The following is an 18,558-nucleotide window of genomic DNA, read 5'->3' on the forward strand; positions in this document are numbered from 1 at the left end:
CCCACCACACCCTACGTCCCTCACTCCATGTGCCATGAGTTGTTTATGCACACACACACACACTCCCTGTCATCAGAAAGGAAGCAGTTCAGGACAGTGGGACATTTGCTCTTGGTGGAATCCACGTGTCCAGCTCTGCGGCCCCAGCTCAGCCTCTTTATGAGTAAGCCCCAGCGGGTCTCACAAAACAAGAACATTTCACTACAGAACAGCAGTGTTCCTTGATCTCTGGAGTTTATACTAATAAAAAGGTGGAATGTGGTGGCACACGTTCCATAAATCCAGCAAAGGCACAAGCAAATGTACAAAGATAGCCTGGTCTACAAAGTGAGTTCTTCCTGTCTGTTTAGACATCTGTTTGTCTGAGATAAGATTTCATGGTTGGCCTTGCTAAGTAGCTGAAGATGACCTTAAACTCTTGATCCTGGGCCCCCAATCTCTTGAGTGCTTGAGATTATAGTCACATGCCCCTGCACTTGGCTTTACATAGTTTATGGCCAGCTAGGACTGCATGGTGAGACCCTATGGGGGTAGGTGGAGAGGACACAACAGGACTTTTTTTTACAGGTAGTTAAGTAGGCAAGTTGATTCTAAAGTTCAAATGGAAAAGTAAACAAGTCAAGATAACCAGGAAAATTTTGAAAAGGGAAAAAATGGGAGTGAGATTAGTCCTGTCCAATTTATAGCATATCCTAGGGGTATAATAATCAAAATAGTGTGGTAGTGTCACGTGAATGGAGACCTAAACTACAGAAGTGACTAGAAAGCACAGAAATAAAAGCTAGGGCTGAGGATGTAGCTCAACAGTAGAGAATCACCCAGCGTGCTCAAAATGCTCGATCTCTGGTTCAAACACCAGCACGGGGGTGGCATGTCTGCACTACTGAATGGCTCCTTTGAAAAGTGGCTAAGGGGACAGATTGAGTTCCAGGCCAGCCTGGGATACATTAGAGCCCATCTTGAAAGAAAGAAAGGAAGAGAGAGAGAGGTGGGGGGGGGGGATGTATCTCAGTGTAAAGAGAGCACTTGCCTAGCATTCACAAAGCTCAAACCCCAGTTCTGCAATTAATTAATTAAAATCAATGGAGGAAAAGTGGCATATTCAATAAACAATAAAGGGATATCAGGTCACAGCTAGGAAAAGGGTAAACTTCATACCTCATTCCTTGGTTAATTCAAAATGAATCCAATATTTATAAATTTTGTTTTATTTTGAGACATAGTCTCTCTAATAGCTCTGGCTGTCAAGAACTCACTATACAGTCACCTGGCCTCAAACTCACGGAGATCCACCTCCCTCTGCCTCCTGAGTGCTGGGATTAAAGGTGTATGTCACCATACCTGGCCAAATACTCAATTTATTTTTATTTTTTTTGTTTTATTTTTTCTGGTTTTTTGAGACAGGGTTTCTCTGTGTAGCTTTGCGCCTTTCCTGGAACTCACTTGGTAGTCCAGGCTGGCCTCGAACTCACAGAGATCCGCCTGGCTCTGCCTCCCGAGTGCTGGGATTAAAGGCATGCACCACCACCACCCAGCTCAATTTATTTTTAAATGCATTTATTATTATATGTGTGAGGGGTGCCTAACATGGTGTGTGTGAATGTCATGGCACATATGTGAGGCCACCTTTGTGAAATTGGTTCTCTCTGTCAACCTTTATGTGGGTTCTGGGGACCAAACTCAAGTCACCAGGCTTGTGTCTCTGGTACCTTTACCCATTGGGCCATCTCAACAGCTCTAAATTCTGTTGGTTTATTTTGTTGTTTGTTTGTTTGTTTGTTTGTTTTCGAGATAGGGTTTCTCTGTGAAACAGGCTTGGTTGTCCTGGAACTCACTCTGTAGACCAGGCTGGCCTCGAACTCACTGAGATCCACCTGCCTCTGCCTCCCGAGTGCTGGGATTAAAGGCGTGTGCTACCACTCCTGTCTGGGGGTCACTTTAATAGCACACCGGTAGGTGTGCAGACGTAGACATGCTTGTATTTTGCTGGAGTATAAACTGGCACAACTTCTCCCCTCTCAAATTACAAAGCTCATGACATCTGACCCATCAGGTCCCCTGGAGGACTTTATCCTGTGGGTGTGTTTTTGAAGTATGAGGGGTGCCAAAGTTATTCCCCACGTCACTGTCGCTAACAGCAAGGTGGGGTGTGGTAAGTGTCCACCAAAAGAGAACAAGTGTGGGGACACAGCTCGGCTGGTAGAAGGCTTGCCCTATGAGCAAGGCCCTGGTTTCCACCCCCAGAGGGAATGGGCAAATAAAGCGGATATATTCATAAAATGAAATATCCAAAGAGAATAAATAAATAAGCTGTGTTTAGGTGGCACGCATCTACAACCCCAGAATTTTAGGAAGCACAGGAGAATCATCTCAAGTTCAAGGCCAGCCTGGTTTACATAGCAAGGACTTCTCAAGCTCTCTGGACTTTGCTCTTCCTGTTCACAGAGTGGAAATAACGGCTGTGCTCACCCTAAAATGTTGCTGTGAGGATCACACTCAATATCTGAGGTGAAACCCTCAGCCCTGCTTTCATAACACAGCTGACCTCGCCAACACTGTGAGCTGCTGTGAGCTGCTGTGAGCTGCTGTGAGCTGCTGCAGGTATTACCCCTGCACTTCGGCCTCTTTCCCACTCAAGTGACAAAGCCTTCACACCATGGCCTCCCCCTCCTACCAAAGCAGGCTCCGAGGATCAGCAGCAGCTGAGCCTCCACTCTTGACTGTTACGCTATCAGGAAGTACTGTCATATCTTTGCGGGTCTGAAGTGATGTTCCCAGAGGCTCCTGGGTGGTCTGGCCCTAATGCTCAGGTGCCTCTCTTGGAGACAGAAGAGTGAAATGTGGTTGAGAAACCTTCCCTAGACTAAAAGTGATGTGAGTGGATACGGAGGAGGTGGGGTGGTGGAGATACACTAACTATACTGGTTGGCTAATACCCACACCACAGCCTGGAATATTCTTCAATTCTTAGGAGAAGGCAGTGGGAACTTCCTAGGGCAGGAGGGGGATCATCTTGGTCACACTAATCAGCACAGGGTCTAGGAGTCTCTGATGAGGACACTGGGAAGAGAGGTGACCTTGTTGTCCCTGTGTCCTGGGAAAGGTAGGGGTTGTGGACAACATGCATACAATAAAAAGGGGGCTAGGGAAAGGCCCAGTCAGTAAAGCTTGCCACACAAACATGAGTTCAGGTCCCCAGCACTCACTTAAAAAGCTGGGCACAGGGGTATGTGTCCGTAATCCACGGAAGCGAAGGTGCAGGAACTGGGGGCAGAGGCGAGCGGTCTCCCCAAGCCTGCTGGCCAGCCAGTCTAGTCAGTTGGTAGGCTCTAGGTTCTGTGAGAGACCCTGTCTCAAAAACTAAGCTGGAGGACATTAGAGGAAGACACCCAATCTCTGTGACTGGCTTTCATATGTGTGTCTTGTGGATGACCTCCACACGCACGTGCACGTATGTGTTTGTGAACCTGCCTATACACACACACACACACACACACACACACACACACACACCCCTTGATCTGTCACGTCCTTGCTGTATGATCATGGGCCAGTTTCTGAGGCCCTCTGGCCATCTCTTTCCTGGCTATTAAAGACATTGTCCCACCAGTTTTTACTCCTTCCAATTCTTTAGTCTCTAAATCTCTCCCATCAACATGTAAAAACACACATATTTTAACAGTCCTTTTTTTTTTTTTTTTTTTTTTTTTTTTTTGGTTTTTTGAGACAGGGCTTCTCTGTGTAGCTTTGGTGCCTTTCCTGGAACTCACTCTGTAGACCAGGCTGGCCTCGAACTCACAAAGATCCGCCTGCCTCTGCCTCCCAGTGCTGGGATTAAAGGCGTGCGCCACCACCGCCTGGCCTCAAGTCTTTTTTAAACTCCTCTTTGTCGACTGACTTTAGCCGACAAATATCCTCTGAGATCTCAACAGAGCTGACCAGACCTGCTGTCTCTCTGGACCCCACCGCTCCTCCAAAGTCACCACCGATGTTCTACCTACTGTTAAATCTGCTGGCCAGGCCTGGGTCATCCTGCCTGGCTTTCCAGGAGTATTTGACGATGAGCACTCTGCTCTAGGGCACACTGTCCTCCTGGGTTCCCGGGACACCAACCCTTCTTGTTACTGCCCTGCTCACTGGCCTCCTGTTCCCCGCCTTCCCTAACCTTGTCTCCTCTGATCAGAAGACCCCAGTGCCTCCCAGCTCAGGCCCCTGGGACATCTTCACTCCATTATCATCTAGTTTCAGCTGGGCAATTCTAAAAGTTTAGACTAAATTCTGGCCACATGTAATCTCCACACTCAGGAGGTAGAGGCAGATCTCTGAATTCGGGGCCAGTTCAAGGGGGATACACAGAGAGACCCTGTTTCAGGAAGGAAATGGGGGTGGGAGGAATCTGCCTGTAGGTACTCTCAAGTACAGGTTTCATTCCCAAGTTCCTGACTCCTTCTCAGGATCCCTAATCATTCTCTCACTACTAATCTATCCCCTCTCCTCACCTCGGGGGTCTCACGTAGCCTACACTGGCCTTGAACTTCTGCCTCTATCTCCCGAGGACTGTGATCACAGATGTGCACTACCAGATCTGGTTCAGCATCCTTTCTTGGCTGTCCCATAGACGTCTCAGTGTCTGTGTGCCCCAGAGTGACCTCTGATCCACTCATCCTACAGCACCCGCTGTCCTGTGGCTTCCCTGCCCAGGCAAGAGCTGGCTGGAGTGCCACTCACCTAAAATGGCTCTGTTGTGTAAGGGTCTGACAGAGTTTCTTGAATGAAGTTGACACTCAGTGCCACAGTTACTGTAACCATCACAGAAAGGGAAGACCAAAGAGTGATTTTCTGGAAGGAGGTAGGGAGAGAACAGGTACTGAGGAGACAGCCTGGATTCGGGGCCTCGGGAGCACACTGGCTAGAAGCCACCAGGCAGAGCTGGCAAGGGACAAGGGGAGTGGAGAGAGCGGCTGGAGTTCAGCTAACACATCAAAGCTGGGACTGGAGAGGTGACTCACTGATTAAGAGTTCCTCCCAAGTCCATACCTTTAATCCCAGCACTCGGGAGGCAGAGGCAGGAGGATCTCTGTGAGTTTGAGGCCAGCCTGGTCTACACGGAGAGTTCCAGGATAGCCAGGGCTACGTAGCGAGACCTTGTCTCTAGAAAGAGGGAGTTCCTTCAGACGACCAGGATTTGATTCCCAGCACCCACGTGGTGGCTCACAACCATCTCTAGTTCCAGAGGCTCCAGTACCCCCTTCTGGCCTCTCTGAGCAACCATGCATGCAGGTGGAACGCAGACATACATGCAGGTAAAACATATAAATGAGTAAAATAAAAATCAAGGCTGGACTCAAGACCCTGGAGCTTGGTTTCTGAGGGCAGGGTCATACAGTCTCTAAATATGTTCCTACTTCCTTTGGGCATTCACTCAGATCCGTTCTCAGGGAGACCCTCCTAAAACACCAGTTCTGCATTCCATCCGATACCTGCCTACTCCGCACACACAGTAGCACAGTCCCTGTCCTTCCGCCCTCCACATCAGTCACCGCCACACTTTTATCCCATTGTTGCTCTGCTGGAAGGCTGCTCAGTAAACCATGGGTTTCTTTCTGTTTTGTTCACTGATGTATCTTACTTACAATAGCTCCTGCAACCCAATAGGAATTCAAGCCATATTTTAAGACTAAATGGATCCTTAGCCACACCCACTTGAGCACTCACTCTGTACCAGAGACTGTTCTGGACAGTCTGTCATCACCTTACTTAACCCATTTAATCCTCCTAGCCACCTGTGAGGCCACGCAGTCGTCCTCTGGACTGCCACTGCTTTCAGGAACCCCCTCAGACACCAAAGCCCAAGGATGCTCCCGACCCCAGACAAAACCATGCAGTCATTGTGGATAGCTTGGTACATCCTCTTACCTTCCCATCATTTCCTGAGCGTTCACACTGCCAGGGCAACAGTGGGCATCGTGTGCTCTTTAAAGAATAACGAGAGAAAAAAGTCTGTGCATATCCTGGACAGACAGTTGTTTTTTTCTCTCTGGTACCTTCAACTTGGGTTGTTAGAATCCTTGGATGCAGAACCTGCAGGCCAAGTCTGTAAGCCGTTTTGAGACAGGGTCTCACTGTGCAGACCAAGCTGGCCTTGCCTCTGCCTCCTACGTGCTAGGATTGAAAGCACTTACCACAACACACCCAGCCTTCCAAGGCATTTTTTGCATTGCTTTTAAGATTTATTTTATTTTACATGCATGAATGTTTTGCCTGTATATATGTATTCACACTGTGTACATGCCTGGTACCCAAGAAAATCAGAAGAGGACATTGGATCCCCTGGAACTGGAGTTACAGATAGATATGAACTACCATGTGGGTGCTGGGAACCAAACCCTGATCCTCTGCAAGAGCAACAAGTGATCTTTTTTTTTTTTTTTCGAGACAGGGTTTCTCTGTGTAGCTTTGCGCCTTTCCTGGAACTCACTTGGTAGCCCAGGCTGGCCTCGAACTCACAGAGATCCACCTGGCTCTGCCTCCCGAGTGCTGGGATTAAAGGCGTGCGCCACCACCGCCCGGCCGCAACAAGTGATCTTAAGTGTTGAGCATCCCTGCAGACCCCTCCAGGTCCAATTTTATCTATCTCTCTATCTTTTTTTTTCCTAGACGAAAACACAAAGTCTCAGGCTGAAGAGGTGGTCCAGTGGCTTAGAGTACTAGATAGTTTTCCAGGGGATCCAGCACCCTCTTCTGACCTCCTAGGGCACCAGACACTCATGTATACACAGATATACATGCAGGCAAAACACCCATACACACAAAATAAAAATAAATAAACCTTAAAGCCCCATAGAGTTATCGTGGGGTGACATCTGTCTGGCTCCAAAGCCTCGGCCGTCACAGTCACACAATGAGCTCAAGTGGAGGAGAGGAAGGGTCAAGGTGGGATGACAAGGACAGCAGAAGGCTCTAGAAGACATTGCATAGCCCTCTAGCCCAGCACTGTCCGACCCGCACAGCCATTCCAGCCACAGCTGGCCACTGAGCACTGAAAAGTAACTGGTGTGATAAAGTACAAAAGTTTGTTCTGCCGGGCGGTGGTGGCGCACGCCTTTAATCCCAGCACTTGGGAGGCAGAGCCAGGCGGATCTCTGTGAGTTCGAGGCCAGCCTGGTCTCCAAAGTGAGTTCCAGGAAAGGCGCAAAGCTACACAGAGAAACCCTGTCTCGAAAAACCAAAAAAAAAAAAAAAAGGAAGAAAGAAAGAAAAAAGTTTGTTCTGTTTTTTATTTTGGGAGGGTCCTCCCCCCACCCCACCCCTTCTTTGTCTCTGTAGCTTAGGCTGGACTAGAACTCCATCATCAATTTCCTCTATGCTAGAATTGCACCATCAAGCACATCTAGAAATCATTTTCCCCCTCTCTTTCTTGAACTTGCTGTGCAGATCAGGCTGACCTCAAACTCACAGAGATCCACGTGCCTCTGCCTTCTGAGTGCTGGGCCTAAGGGCATGGGCTACTACACACCAGCTTTTTTTTTTTTTAATTACATTTACTTGTTTGTTTATGTGCATGTGCAAGCCAAGTACATATGTGGAAGCCAGAGAAACAGCCCTTGGGAGTAATTCTACCATGGTCTGGGTTCCTAGACCATCAGGCTTGTCAGCAAGGGCTTTCCTCTACCTCCTGAGCCATCTCACCCATTTCACTTTTTCTATTCATTTACACTTTTGTAGCTACCTATGGCCACTGGCTTGTCCAAGACAGCTTTCGCCCTCGATTCAATCTGGTGACTGGGTTTGTGGCACTCAGGCCTGCAGGGACAGATGGAAGGCTTGCGGGGGGGGGGGGGGGGGGGGGGGGGGGGACATGTGTTTGCAGCCAGGAGCTCTGAGGTTACTTTACTCCTGTAGGCCAGCAAAGGCCACACTTATCTACACGGTTTGATGAGGGTCAGCTGAGGCAGAGAACAGGCAGGCTCCTGCTGCCTTCGGGTCCCAATCAGAGATGGTTCCTCGGTCTAGCTGCCTCCTGAGACAATGTGTCCCTGGAGGGTTGGTACCCGGTGTTCAAGTCAGAGAGACCGAACCATCTCTCTCTGCAGGATTTGCTCTTGGCCATGGTCAGGATCCTTTCAGGGTGGAGTCTGCATCACTGACCTCACACAGTCCCCAAGGGCTTTACAGGGAATCCATAAATGTGTGTTGCAACGGATAAACAAGGAGAGAGCCAAGGTGGGGAGAGACTTCTGGTAACAGGGAGCTGATGAAGGATGGATGGATGGAGGGAGGCCCTTTACTCAGGTCTTCAACCGTTTAGGCAAATGGCCTCAACCCTGGCAGCGCTCTAGAATCATGAGCAACGATTTGATTTTTGAAAATCTAGAAGTTACTCTCTGATGCTGTGATACATGTTTAATGAACGGCCAGGGATCAAGAATCGTCGTTTTGGGCTGGAGAGATGGCTCAGCCGTTAAAGGCTAGGCTCACAACCAAAAATATAAGAGTTCAGTTCCCAGCACCCACAGCTGTCTCTCCAGCCCCTAATATAATAATAATAATAATAATAATAATAATAATAAAGAATTGTTGTTTTGGGTTGGGTATGGTGGTGCACGACTTTGATCCCAGCACTCAGGAAGCAGAGGCAGAGGAGGCAGGTGGATATCTAAATTCAGGGCTACCTTGGTTTACACACTGAGTTACAGGACAGCCAGGGCTGTACAGAGAAAGCTTGTCTCAAAATACAAAAAAAAAAAAAAAAATTGGTCATTTTTTTTATAAAAATCCATCCTTCCTAGCCAAAAACCAATGCCAGAATAAAAGTTACCTTCAGAAAAACACTGATTCAGGATGAGGCTAGGAATACAGGTGAGTTGTATAGACAGAAAGAGGTTGCCCCAAAGGGAATTCGGAAGTCGAGAGGAGATTTAGATGCTTAGGCCTCGATGCTGCTGTGTGTATTTTCCTGCCTTGCAGAAGGAAAGAGGAACTGAAGCTATATGCCCACCTCAGCCAGCAGCACCTAGAATGTTTGACCTAGCAGAAGTCTCAATGCCAGCTGGTCCAGGGCCTTACCCAGGTGGCAAAGGCACCAGAGGAGCCCTAGCGGGCCCTGGCGGCGCGGACTTTAAGAATCCCACGGATTGACGGACGGTGGTGGCGCACGCCTTTAATCCCAGCACTCGGGAGGCAGAGCCAGGCGGATCTCTGTGAGTTCGAGGCCAGCCTGGGCTACCAAGTGAGTTCCAGGAAAGGCGCAAAGCTACATAGAGAAACCCTGTCTCGAAAAACCAAAAAAAAAAAAAAAAAAAAGAATCCCACGGATGGGCTTCCCCTGTGAGGCAGCCCATCGCTTCTCTAACGCCACACTTGTCTCACAGTCATTCGCTCCACACTTCCTGTTAGATGCTCGTTTCTTGACTGTCACTCTCTAGTGTGCGGCCATGCAAGTGTGGGTGTGGGACATGGGCTGGGGACTGTACTTCTCTGCATTTTCCTTCTGAGCGGGGAGAGCTTTCACTTCCTCCCCAGACTCCCAGTTCTGCCTTCTAAAGGCTGTTCAGGTCAGAAGACACCCCCACCCTTGGGTGTCCTTTCTGAACCACAGGAAAACAGAACTCGTCCCCAAAATGCCTGCAACTCCTTAGGAACACAGGGAAATGGCGTGGTGCTGGGGTGGGTTGGGGGAGTAGTAACTGAGACAGGCAGAGAGGTCCACTCCTGCTCTCCCAAGACCAGGAGGGAAGAGAAGGCCTCAGTCCTGCCTGGCACTAGGAGAAGCCAAGCGGGGACCTTCACTTCTCTTTCGACGACACCTCCTGCCCCAGAATTCTGCTCAGATGAGCGTGATGCTCGACTTGCCCCAAATGCCCTCAGCTCTGCCTACTGGTCTAGTTCACTGAGAAGTATTTAGGGATCTACTGCGAGGAAACGGAGGACATGGAAGGGCTGGGGAGCCAACAACTGGGCTGACAGCCTCCATCACACCTCTCTGGACCTCAGGCTCCTCTCACAGCTTTATGTCAATCCAGTCGAGGATTAAAAATATGTATAGAGCCGGTCGGCAGTGACACATGCCTTTAACACCAACACTCAAAAACAAAAACAAAACAAACAGATCCATAGAATGCAGGAATGCAGGATGGTGGTTACTGCCTGAAATCCCAGCACTCAGGAGATGAGGCAGGAGAGGCACAAGTTTGAGGCCAGCCTGGGTTATGTGAGAGAGACCCTGCCTAAAAAAGAAAGAAAAAGAAAATATATGCAGGGGTACCAAGCCGAGCATGCGGAATTCGGCCAGAGAGAGAGAGAGAGAGAGGAGAGAGAGAGAGAGAGAGAGAGCTGTGTTTTCCAGCCACTGACTCCACAACCAGCACAGCAGGGGATCTCCCTAGCGCCCCTTGACTCTCCATGTCCTCGCAGAAGTCCTCAGCCCCTAAAATAACAAGCAGAGAAGCAGTTGCCCAGTTCCTCCAGAAGACACCAGGCAGGCCGCTGGGCTGAAGCCAGAGCCTACAGAGAGGCCTAGACCCTCGAGGCGGAGTGCAGGGAGGGCGCGGGAGCAGTAGCACAGTGCCCCTACCCCGTGCCTGGTCCACCCGCTTATCGGAAAGGGACGGGGCGGGGGTGGGGGTGGGGGCACAGTTCCAAAAGGTCCCACATCCCTTGCTGTCAGACTCACAGGACTGGGGTTGGGGTGGGTGTTGGCACTCTGCGTGCCAGGGCTAGTACTGGCTAAAAGACTAAGTATGTGAGGCGGGAGCACCCGTGACTCAGAGCCCATGAGGTCAGACCCTTCACAGTCAGGTCACTGTCATCACGCACGACATGACACGCAGTGGAACTGGGGAGAGCCAAGCGAGGTGGGTGCCACAGCTAAAGCGGACGGAGCCAGTGGCACAAAGGACTCTCCAGAGGGGGCTACTACTCCGCTAGGGCGCGCCATCTGGGTATCTCCCTTCGGAGTGACCCGGGATGCAGTTGAGTAAGACACATGGGGACACTGGGAACCAGACGCCAGAGTCAGGTTTCGGGAAAACACACAGTCCTGTACTCAGACTTCAGGGAACTACCCAGACAGACGGGAGCCCGCAGCCAAAGGTGCTAGACGCAACAGGGGGCGCGCGAACCCCCACCGCGATCAGCACAGGTGGGTCAGCCCCGGGCGGGCACCCGGTGCCCGCGGGGGCTCACACTCCCCACGGAACGAGCCAATGTCACATCCCCCGGCCCTCTCCAGGTCGTCTTACCCAGCGCGCGGCAGCTCCCGAGGGCCATCGCGACCGCGGGCGCGGCTAGCAGGGCGGCCAGCAGCGCGCAGCCGACGGCCGGCATGCTTCCTTGTGCGCGGGGCGGCGGGCGGCGGGGCAGCTCCGCAGCCGGGACCGGGCGGCGGGGGGCGGGAGCCCCGGGAGCAGTGGCCGTCCGCCTCGGGCTCGGCACTCCGCTCCGACTGCGAGCGCTCGGCCCGGCGCGGCTCCAGTCGGTGTCGGCGCGACTTCCCACTTGCACGTGACGCAGAGCAGCGGGCCGTCCTGGCAACAGCGAAACATTTGAGGAACCGGTGCAGAAGCTCCTCTTGGCAGCCCCGGCTCGCGGTTACGAAAGCCGGGTTGGATGGCGCAACCGCCCGGCGCTCCGGGCCACGGGAGGGGGTAATTTCCTGCAGCCACAACACACCTGAGCCGAGATCGCCAGGGCCCCCCCCCCGCCAGGGCCCCTCCCCCAGGTCGTGACCCTGAGCGAAGGGGAATTAGCGCCCCCCCCCCCCGCCCCCCGGGTTTGGGTTTTGCTTTCTAGAACACGATTATGGAAGAGGCTAAGTGCCCCTGGCTGTTAAACTAGAGGGCAGGGCGAGCCCCCCGTTGCTTACAGGAATCAACCCAGGAGTCCGGAAAGACACCGATGTTTGCGTCGACCCCAGAGGCTGTGATTTAATTGGTCTGAGGGAAGGAAGACAGGCATCCGAAACCTCTCAGAGGAAAAAAGTTTCCTTTCGCCTTCCAGCAGCCCTTTGCAGGCTGCTGCAGAGGCCGCCAAACCGTGTGCGCTTTGGAGTCTGGAACAGAGAGACATGGGTTGCGGTCCTCAAGATTACAGTTCCGAATCCGGGCGTCTCAGTGTTCCCCCGTTAGAGTTGTTGTCTTTTGTGTTTTGTTTTGTTTTTTGTTTTTGTTTTTTTTTTTTTTTGGTTGTGTGGGGGGGGAGTTGGGTTATTTTGTTTTGTTGTTTTTTTGGTTTGGTTTGGTTTGAAGCCCATGAAAATAGAGGGTTTTTGTTTGTTTGTTCGTTTTTTGTTTTAAAGCCCATGATGAAGATTCCTGGAGACACCTAAGTACCTGGACCCCAAGTGCTCAATGGGCCTTGGCTACCCTCGTGACTTGCCTGGACAGAAAGGAACTAGCACTTGGTATTTACCGGGACCCGCCAAGGTTCCCCACAGAGCTTGAAGCTACGGGGCAGCTTCACATGCAAATGCGGAGGGAAAGAAAAACCCTGAAAATAAAAATCAGGCGAGGGGCCCCTGGGCCTGCACCTGTGTGTTATAATGTGCTCTTCCACTTTGGGGTTCAGACTGGTTAGAGTCCACGGGGCAACTGGAATGGATGTCTGCTGGCTGAACCCCTAAATAAGACGTGAGCTGGCAGGGCAACATCCAACAGGCAGGCCTCAGACTTAGGCATCCAGCACTGTGTGGACCACTCTTAAGCAATGGCAGAACCAAATTCGTGCCCAGTATTTTCTACAGAGAAAATATTTTACTGTTTAAAATAACCCTGGACTTTTGAATTATAACCTGTTTTTATGTTCAAGCTATCTGTGTATTATTTCTCCTGCGGTTGTACATAAAATGTTTTTACATTCAAAAAAAAAAAGGACAAGCCGGGTGGTGGTGGCGGCGGCGGCGGCGGCGGCGGCGGCGGCGGCGGCGGCGGCGGCGGCGCACGCCTTTAATCCCAGCACTTGGGAGGCAGAGCCAGGCGGATCTCTGTGAGTTCGAAGCCAGCCTGGGCTACCAAGTGAGTTCCAGGAGAGGCGCAAAGCTACACAGAGGAACCCTGTCTCAAAAAAAAAAAAAAAAAAGGACAAATACTATAGAACTGTATTACATGAAATATATAGAATATACAAATTTATAGAGACAGAAAGATTAGACGGTTATCTCAAGATGGAGAAGAAAGGAATATAGAGCAATGATTTCCTAAGTACAGAATCTCTGTTTTGTATGATGGAAAAGTCCGACAAATGGACAGTAGTATCAGGACATAATATCGTGAATGTAATAAATCAATACAATTAATGTAATTAATAAATATAATATAATTATTGAATGAATACTACAAATGTAATCAGTGAATACCACAAATGTAATTAATATCATGAGTGATTAAATAAATAAATAAATAAATAAATAAATAAATAAATAAATAAATAAAACACATTTGTGCCCAGGACAATGGGACTGGTTTGGATGGCACTTACTTCAGTCATGCCTCCCTCTCCCTGTGGGGGTGCAGGAATTTGGGAAGCAGAGGCAGGTGGATCTCGGTGAGTTTGAGGCCAGCCTGGTCTACATAGTAAATGCCAGAGCAGCTGGTGTACACAGAGAGACCCTGTCTTTTACAATAAAAAAAAAAAAATAGAAATGGGTTTGCAGGTGGGCGGTGGTGGCACACACTTGTCTGTAATCCCAGCACTCTGGAGGCTGAAGCAGGAAGATCCAGAGTTCGAGGCCAGCATAGTGAGACTTGCCCTAGCTCAAAAATAAAATTAATTTCCAGCAGGCCCCATTGTGGTGGCCCCTTCCTTTCTGTGGTACATGGAGACCTGAAAATAATTTCTGAGAGGCAGCAAGCGCTGGCCTGAAACAGGAAGGCCGCAGAAGGCTGCCAGCTCAGATAGCAGGGTTCCGTAAAGGAACGCTGAAGGCAGGAGCAGGCATCTCAGGAATGGCCTGGCGTCTGTGCCCACGTGGCTTCCCCGTGTTTTGATCCTGGGAACAGGGTAGGGAGTGTGTGGAGGGTGCTGTGTTCTACAGTGAGGCAGGTCTAGTCGCCATCCCAGGGCTGCTGCTTGCTGGGTGTGGGATTTGGGCAAGTTATTAATCTCTTTGAGCCTTATTTACTGATTTGTAAAGGAATGTTTTACAATATACAACTTATTAGTGTTGTGTTTCAAGGCCAGGCATGATGGCTTCTGCCTTTAATCCCAGCACTTGGGAGGCAGAGGCAGGCGGATCTCTGTGAGTTCGAGGCCAGCCTGGTCTACAGAGTGAGTTCCAGGACAGGCACCAAAACAACACAGAGAAACCCTGTCTCAAAACAAAAACAAAAACAAAACAAAACCTCAAACACCAAGCATAGCTGTGTATACCCAATATCCTGGAGGGAGGGAGACGATTTCCCCAAGTTTGAGGCCAACTTGATCTACATAGCAAGGAAAAAGGAAAAAAAAAAAAAAAGAGCCAAGCCTGGACTTGGCTGTCTTCTCCAGAAAATTGAATGATCTCTTCCCTAGACTCCTAGAAAGCTGCGGTCCACAGGGTAAACTAGGTATCCGGTCCCTGTGCGCCTCCCAAACCCCATGTGACTTTGTTTACCACCTGCCTTCCCTGCCACCCTGAAGAACTCATCTCTGCCTCCTTTCCCTGAGCAGCACCCAACACAGACTGGAGATCTTTGTCTTAGGTAAGAAAAGGGATGCCTCAGGGCTCTGAGCAGATCTTACCTCCTCCGAGGCTGCCTGAACTCCACACTTAGTGGAAGTTCGGTTTGTGAGCCAACATTCCAGGTTGTTATGACAAACCCTGATAAGAGGGGAAGAAAACATATCTGTGCATGTCAGCGTTGCTGACAACCTCACAATCCCCCAACCTTCCACCCCAAATTAGACTGCTGCGGCCAGTTCCCAGGAGTTGCCCGCTCCTCCTGAGTGACTGCCAACTCCAGGAAGGGTTCCTACTGGTATAATGAAGCATCGGGTAAATCTCAATTTGGGACTGGAGACATCCGGCCTCCAGAAAGCAGAAATGAGTGGCAAGTGAGGCTAAATGAAGTACAGGGAACTCAGACAAGTCACTGTGACTGCAGCAAAGGAACACGGACTTCACATGTGAGCCAGGGCACCTCTCTTGGGACATTTTCTCAAGAACACAACTGCCTTTGAAATTCTCAGCCCTGAGAGCTAGGAAGTATTATTGCTGCACGCCAAACAGGCTCAGAGAGGTGAGGTAATTCCACCTCTGTCAAACGTATGCTGAGATCTGGCCCAGGACTCTCATTGAAGGAGGTCTCAGTAGACCCAGGACTAACTTCGGGACACCTGTCGTCTATCCTGTCACAGTAACCTGGGAGGGAAGACTGCGATGTAGAACTTGGTTTAGGAACGCTTGCTCCTTCCGGTCCCCAGACTCAATCCCTCCGGTCATCGGTGTTCCTGCAATTACCCTCCACGGCCCCTAGAGGGAGGAGCCCTGGGCTGACTCACCAGCAAGCAAGCCCTCTCTTACCTTCGACCTGAATAGATTAACCTGCGTTTTAGCGCCCGATCCAGACCATGGAGCCCAGGCAGGCTCAAACTCGCTATCCTACTGCCGCCAGTGGCGGGATTTCAGGTCGCTCACCCCAGGCCTGGCTAAAATGAAGCTCCTGGGCTCCGCTTCTCTTGCTTTGTAGACAGGGAAACTGAGGCCCCCAGAAGCGAACTGTTCGCTAAAGATGGTAAAGGGGGAAAGTGTGGACAAGAGGTGTGAGATCCCAGCTGTCCTGGTTGGAGGGGGCTGTGTTGTCAAGTGATTTTTTTTTTGTTTGTTTTGTTTTGTTGTTTATTTTGCAACAGGTTATCAGGTAGCTGAGGCAGGCCTTGAGCTCTTCTAGATCCTTCCGCCTGCCCCCACTTCCCCTCTGCTGGGATTAGAGGTATGCGCTGCCATACCCTCCCCCACCAGTTCTTTGTTTTTTAAATAAATCTCCTCCCAATGCCCGCCCCCACACTGACCTCCAGGCCTGGATCCATTCCCAGCAAGGGACATTCTGTATTCTCCACTCACCTGTGGGTCTGTCCCAGGGACCAGATGGTCTGACGAAGGTGGTGAGGTAAGGTTAGGTCAGCTGGCAAATCTGTCCCCTGGTCTGTCCTGCAGTCTGCTCTTGCACCGGAGGTACAGTTTCTCTGGGTTTCTCCCCGGGAGGGGACAATGTGGACAAACATAGAGGCAGCACCCCCATGGCCCGCAGAACTCCAAGTGCCTGTCTAGAGGACTCAAGCTCACAAGGGAGGCTTGCAGCATCTCAACTCATATTCTACCATCGTGGACTGAGGTCACCCCCAGAGATGGGCTGCTGAAACCATTCTCAAAAAGAAGTTATGCCGGGCAGTGGTGGCGCACACCTTTAATCCCAGCACTCGGGAGGCAGAGGCAGGCGGATCTCTGTTCGAGGCCAGCCTGGTTTACAGAGTAAGATCCAGGACAGGCACCAAAGCTACACAGAGAAACCCTGTCTCGAAAAACCAAAATAAATAGATAGATAGATAGATAGATAGATAGATAGATAGATAGATGAAGTTATAAGGGCCCCTCCACAATACTTATAGAATATTATGATGTTATAAATGTCCCTCTATGGTACTTTTGGAATGTTTTTATTATTTTATTTTGTTTGTTTGAGACAGGGTCTCACCATGTAGCTGGATGACCTGGACTATTAAATTTTTATTTAACTGCAGAGAAGCATCACAACTAAAATTAAACATAGATGGACTTCCGTTTAGATCCCCCAACCTCATAAAGTGCCAAATATTCTGGCTACGCATGAGACCCTGTCTTAAAAGACAACAAAGGAATGCTAGCTATGGTCCTCACACCTAAAATCCTAGCCCTGGAGAGGAGGAACCAGGAGCGTCCCTGCAGCTCACTGGCCTGCTAGTCAGTGTGCTCCAGGTTCAATGAGAGACGCTGTCTCACAAAATAAGGTGAAGGGCTAGCGGCGACTCAGCAGAAGCTGAGCACGCAGAGTTCTTGCAGAGGAACTGAGAGTTGGCTCTAGCATTCACATGGGGTGTTGTCCCACAACCGCCTGTATCTCCAGTGCCAGGGGACCCAACCACCCCCAAAGGCACAGGCCTCTGAGGGCGCTGGGCATGCATGTGGTACACAAATACATATGCAGATAAGCACATAGAAGAAAAATAAATCATATGTGAGGCAAGCCAGGACTACATAGGAAGATCCCGCTTCAAAATACAAATAAAAAGAAAAAAAAAATGAGGGTACTGGTGTGTATCTGTTGTTGGGATTCCTGGCCACTCCCCCAGGTACATGGCCGCACATGCGCAGTTCAGTAGCCAAGCAAGGGGCCTTACGTCCTACATAATTTGTGCGCAGAGTGATCACGCAGTCTATGCGCAGGCGTGGCATAGCTCTGTAAGCCCGTAAGTGCGTGTGCAGGAGAATCCATAAGAATCCGTAAGAACACAGACCCCTCCCTCTTCTTCTCTACTCCCCGCCCCCAGGCCTGGTCACGTTCTAGTCTGTCTGAGCTTCTCCTAATAAAACTCTTATGGTGGGTTTTGTCGTGCCTCAAGGCCTTCCTCACATGGTAACAGCTCCGCTTAATGAATAACATTGCACCGCCGCATTAAAACCAACATCTACAATCCCAGCACTTGGGGATAGAGGCAGGAGGATCAGAAGTTCAAGGCCAGACTCAGCTATACAGTGATTTCTAGGCCAGGGTAAGATGAGACACTGTTTCAAAATAAATTAAAATGAGAAGGGGTGGGAGGGAAAAACACTTTTTAGTACAATAAATGATACAATTCTTAGAACCAGATTGCCTGAGCTCAAATTTCAACTCTACCACTAACTAGTACTTCTTTTAAAAATTACTTAACTTCTTGGTTCCTTGTCTTTTTTTTTTTTTTTTTTTTTTTTTCGGTTTTTCAAGACAGCGTTTCTCTGTATAGCCCTGGCTGTCCAGGAACTCACTCTGTAGATCAGGCTGGCCTCGAATTTAGAGATCCACCTGCCTCTGCCTCCCAAGTGCTGGCATTAAAGGCATGTGCCACCACCCAGCAAAATTTTAGTGATTAATTTTTTATTATATGTACATTGGTGTTTTACCTGTGTATATGTCTGTGTGAGGGTGTTAGATCCCCTGGAACTGGAGTTATAAGCAGGTGTGACTTGTCACATGGGTGCTGGGAATTGAACCCAGGTCCTCTAGAAGAGCAACCAGTGCTCTTGGTCACTGAGCCATCTCTCTAGCCCTTGGTACACATCTTTAATCCTAGCACTCAGAAGGCAAAAGTAGGCGGATCTCTGAGTTTGAGACCATCCTGGTCTACAGAGAGTTCCAGGATAGCCAGGGCTACACAGAGAAACTGTTTTGTTGGGAGGTGGGGAGGTAGGGGGAATGATAGCTTAGTGGTTAAGAGCACGTACTGACCTTCCAGAGGACCAGGGATCTATTCCAAAGTACCCATATCAGGCTAACCCCTGTAACTCCTACTCCATGGGGACTCTGACTCCTCTGGCCTCTATGGATACCTGAAGTCATTCATATGCAT

At 49.9% G+C, this 18,558-nt stretch overlaps 1 protein-coding gene across 1 annotated transcript in view; it reads right to left on the reverse strand.

The window, feature by feature from the left end:
* The window catches only part of Il6r (interleukin 6 receptor), a 51,889-nt gene extending 38,407 nt beyond the window's left edge, over positions 1-13,482 (reverse strand). The window contains exons 1-3 of the mRNA XM_059266534.1: positions 13,474-13,482; positions 11,241-11,653; positions 7,730-7,803 (exon numbers count right to left, since the gene is read on the reverse strand). Coding sequence (XP_059122517.1) covers positions 7,730-7,803; positions 11,241-11,653; positions 13,474-13,482 — 496 coding nt within the window. The remainder of the gene's footprint in view (positions 1-7,729; positions 7,804-11,240; positions 11,654-13,473) is intronic.
* Between the last annotated feature and the right edge of the window lie 5,076 nt (positions 13,483-18,558).

Source organism: Peromyscus eremicus, chromosome 6 (genome assembly GCF_949786415.1).
Source record: "Peromyscus eremicus chromosome 6, PerEre_H2_v1, whole genome shotgun sequence".
NCBI lineage: Eukaryota > Metazoa > Chordata > Mammalia > Rodentia > Cricetidae > Peromyscus > Peromyscus eremicus.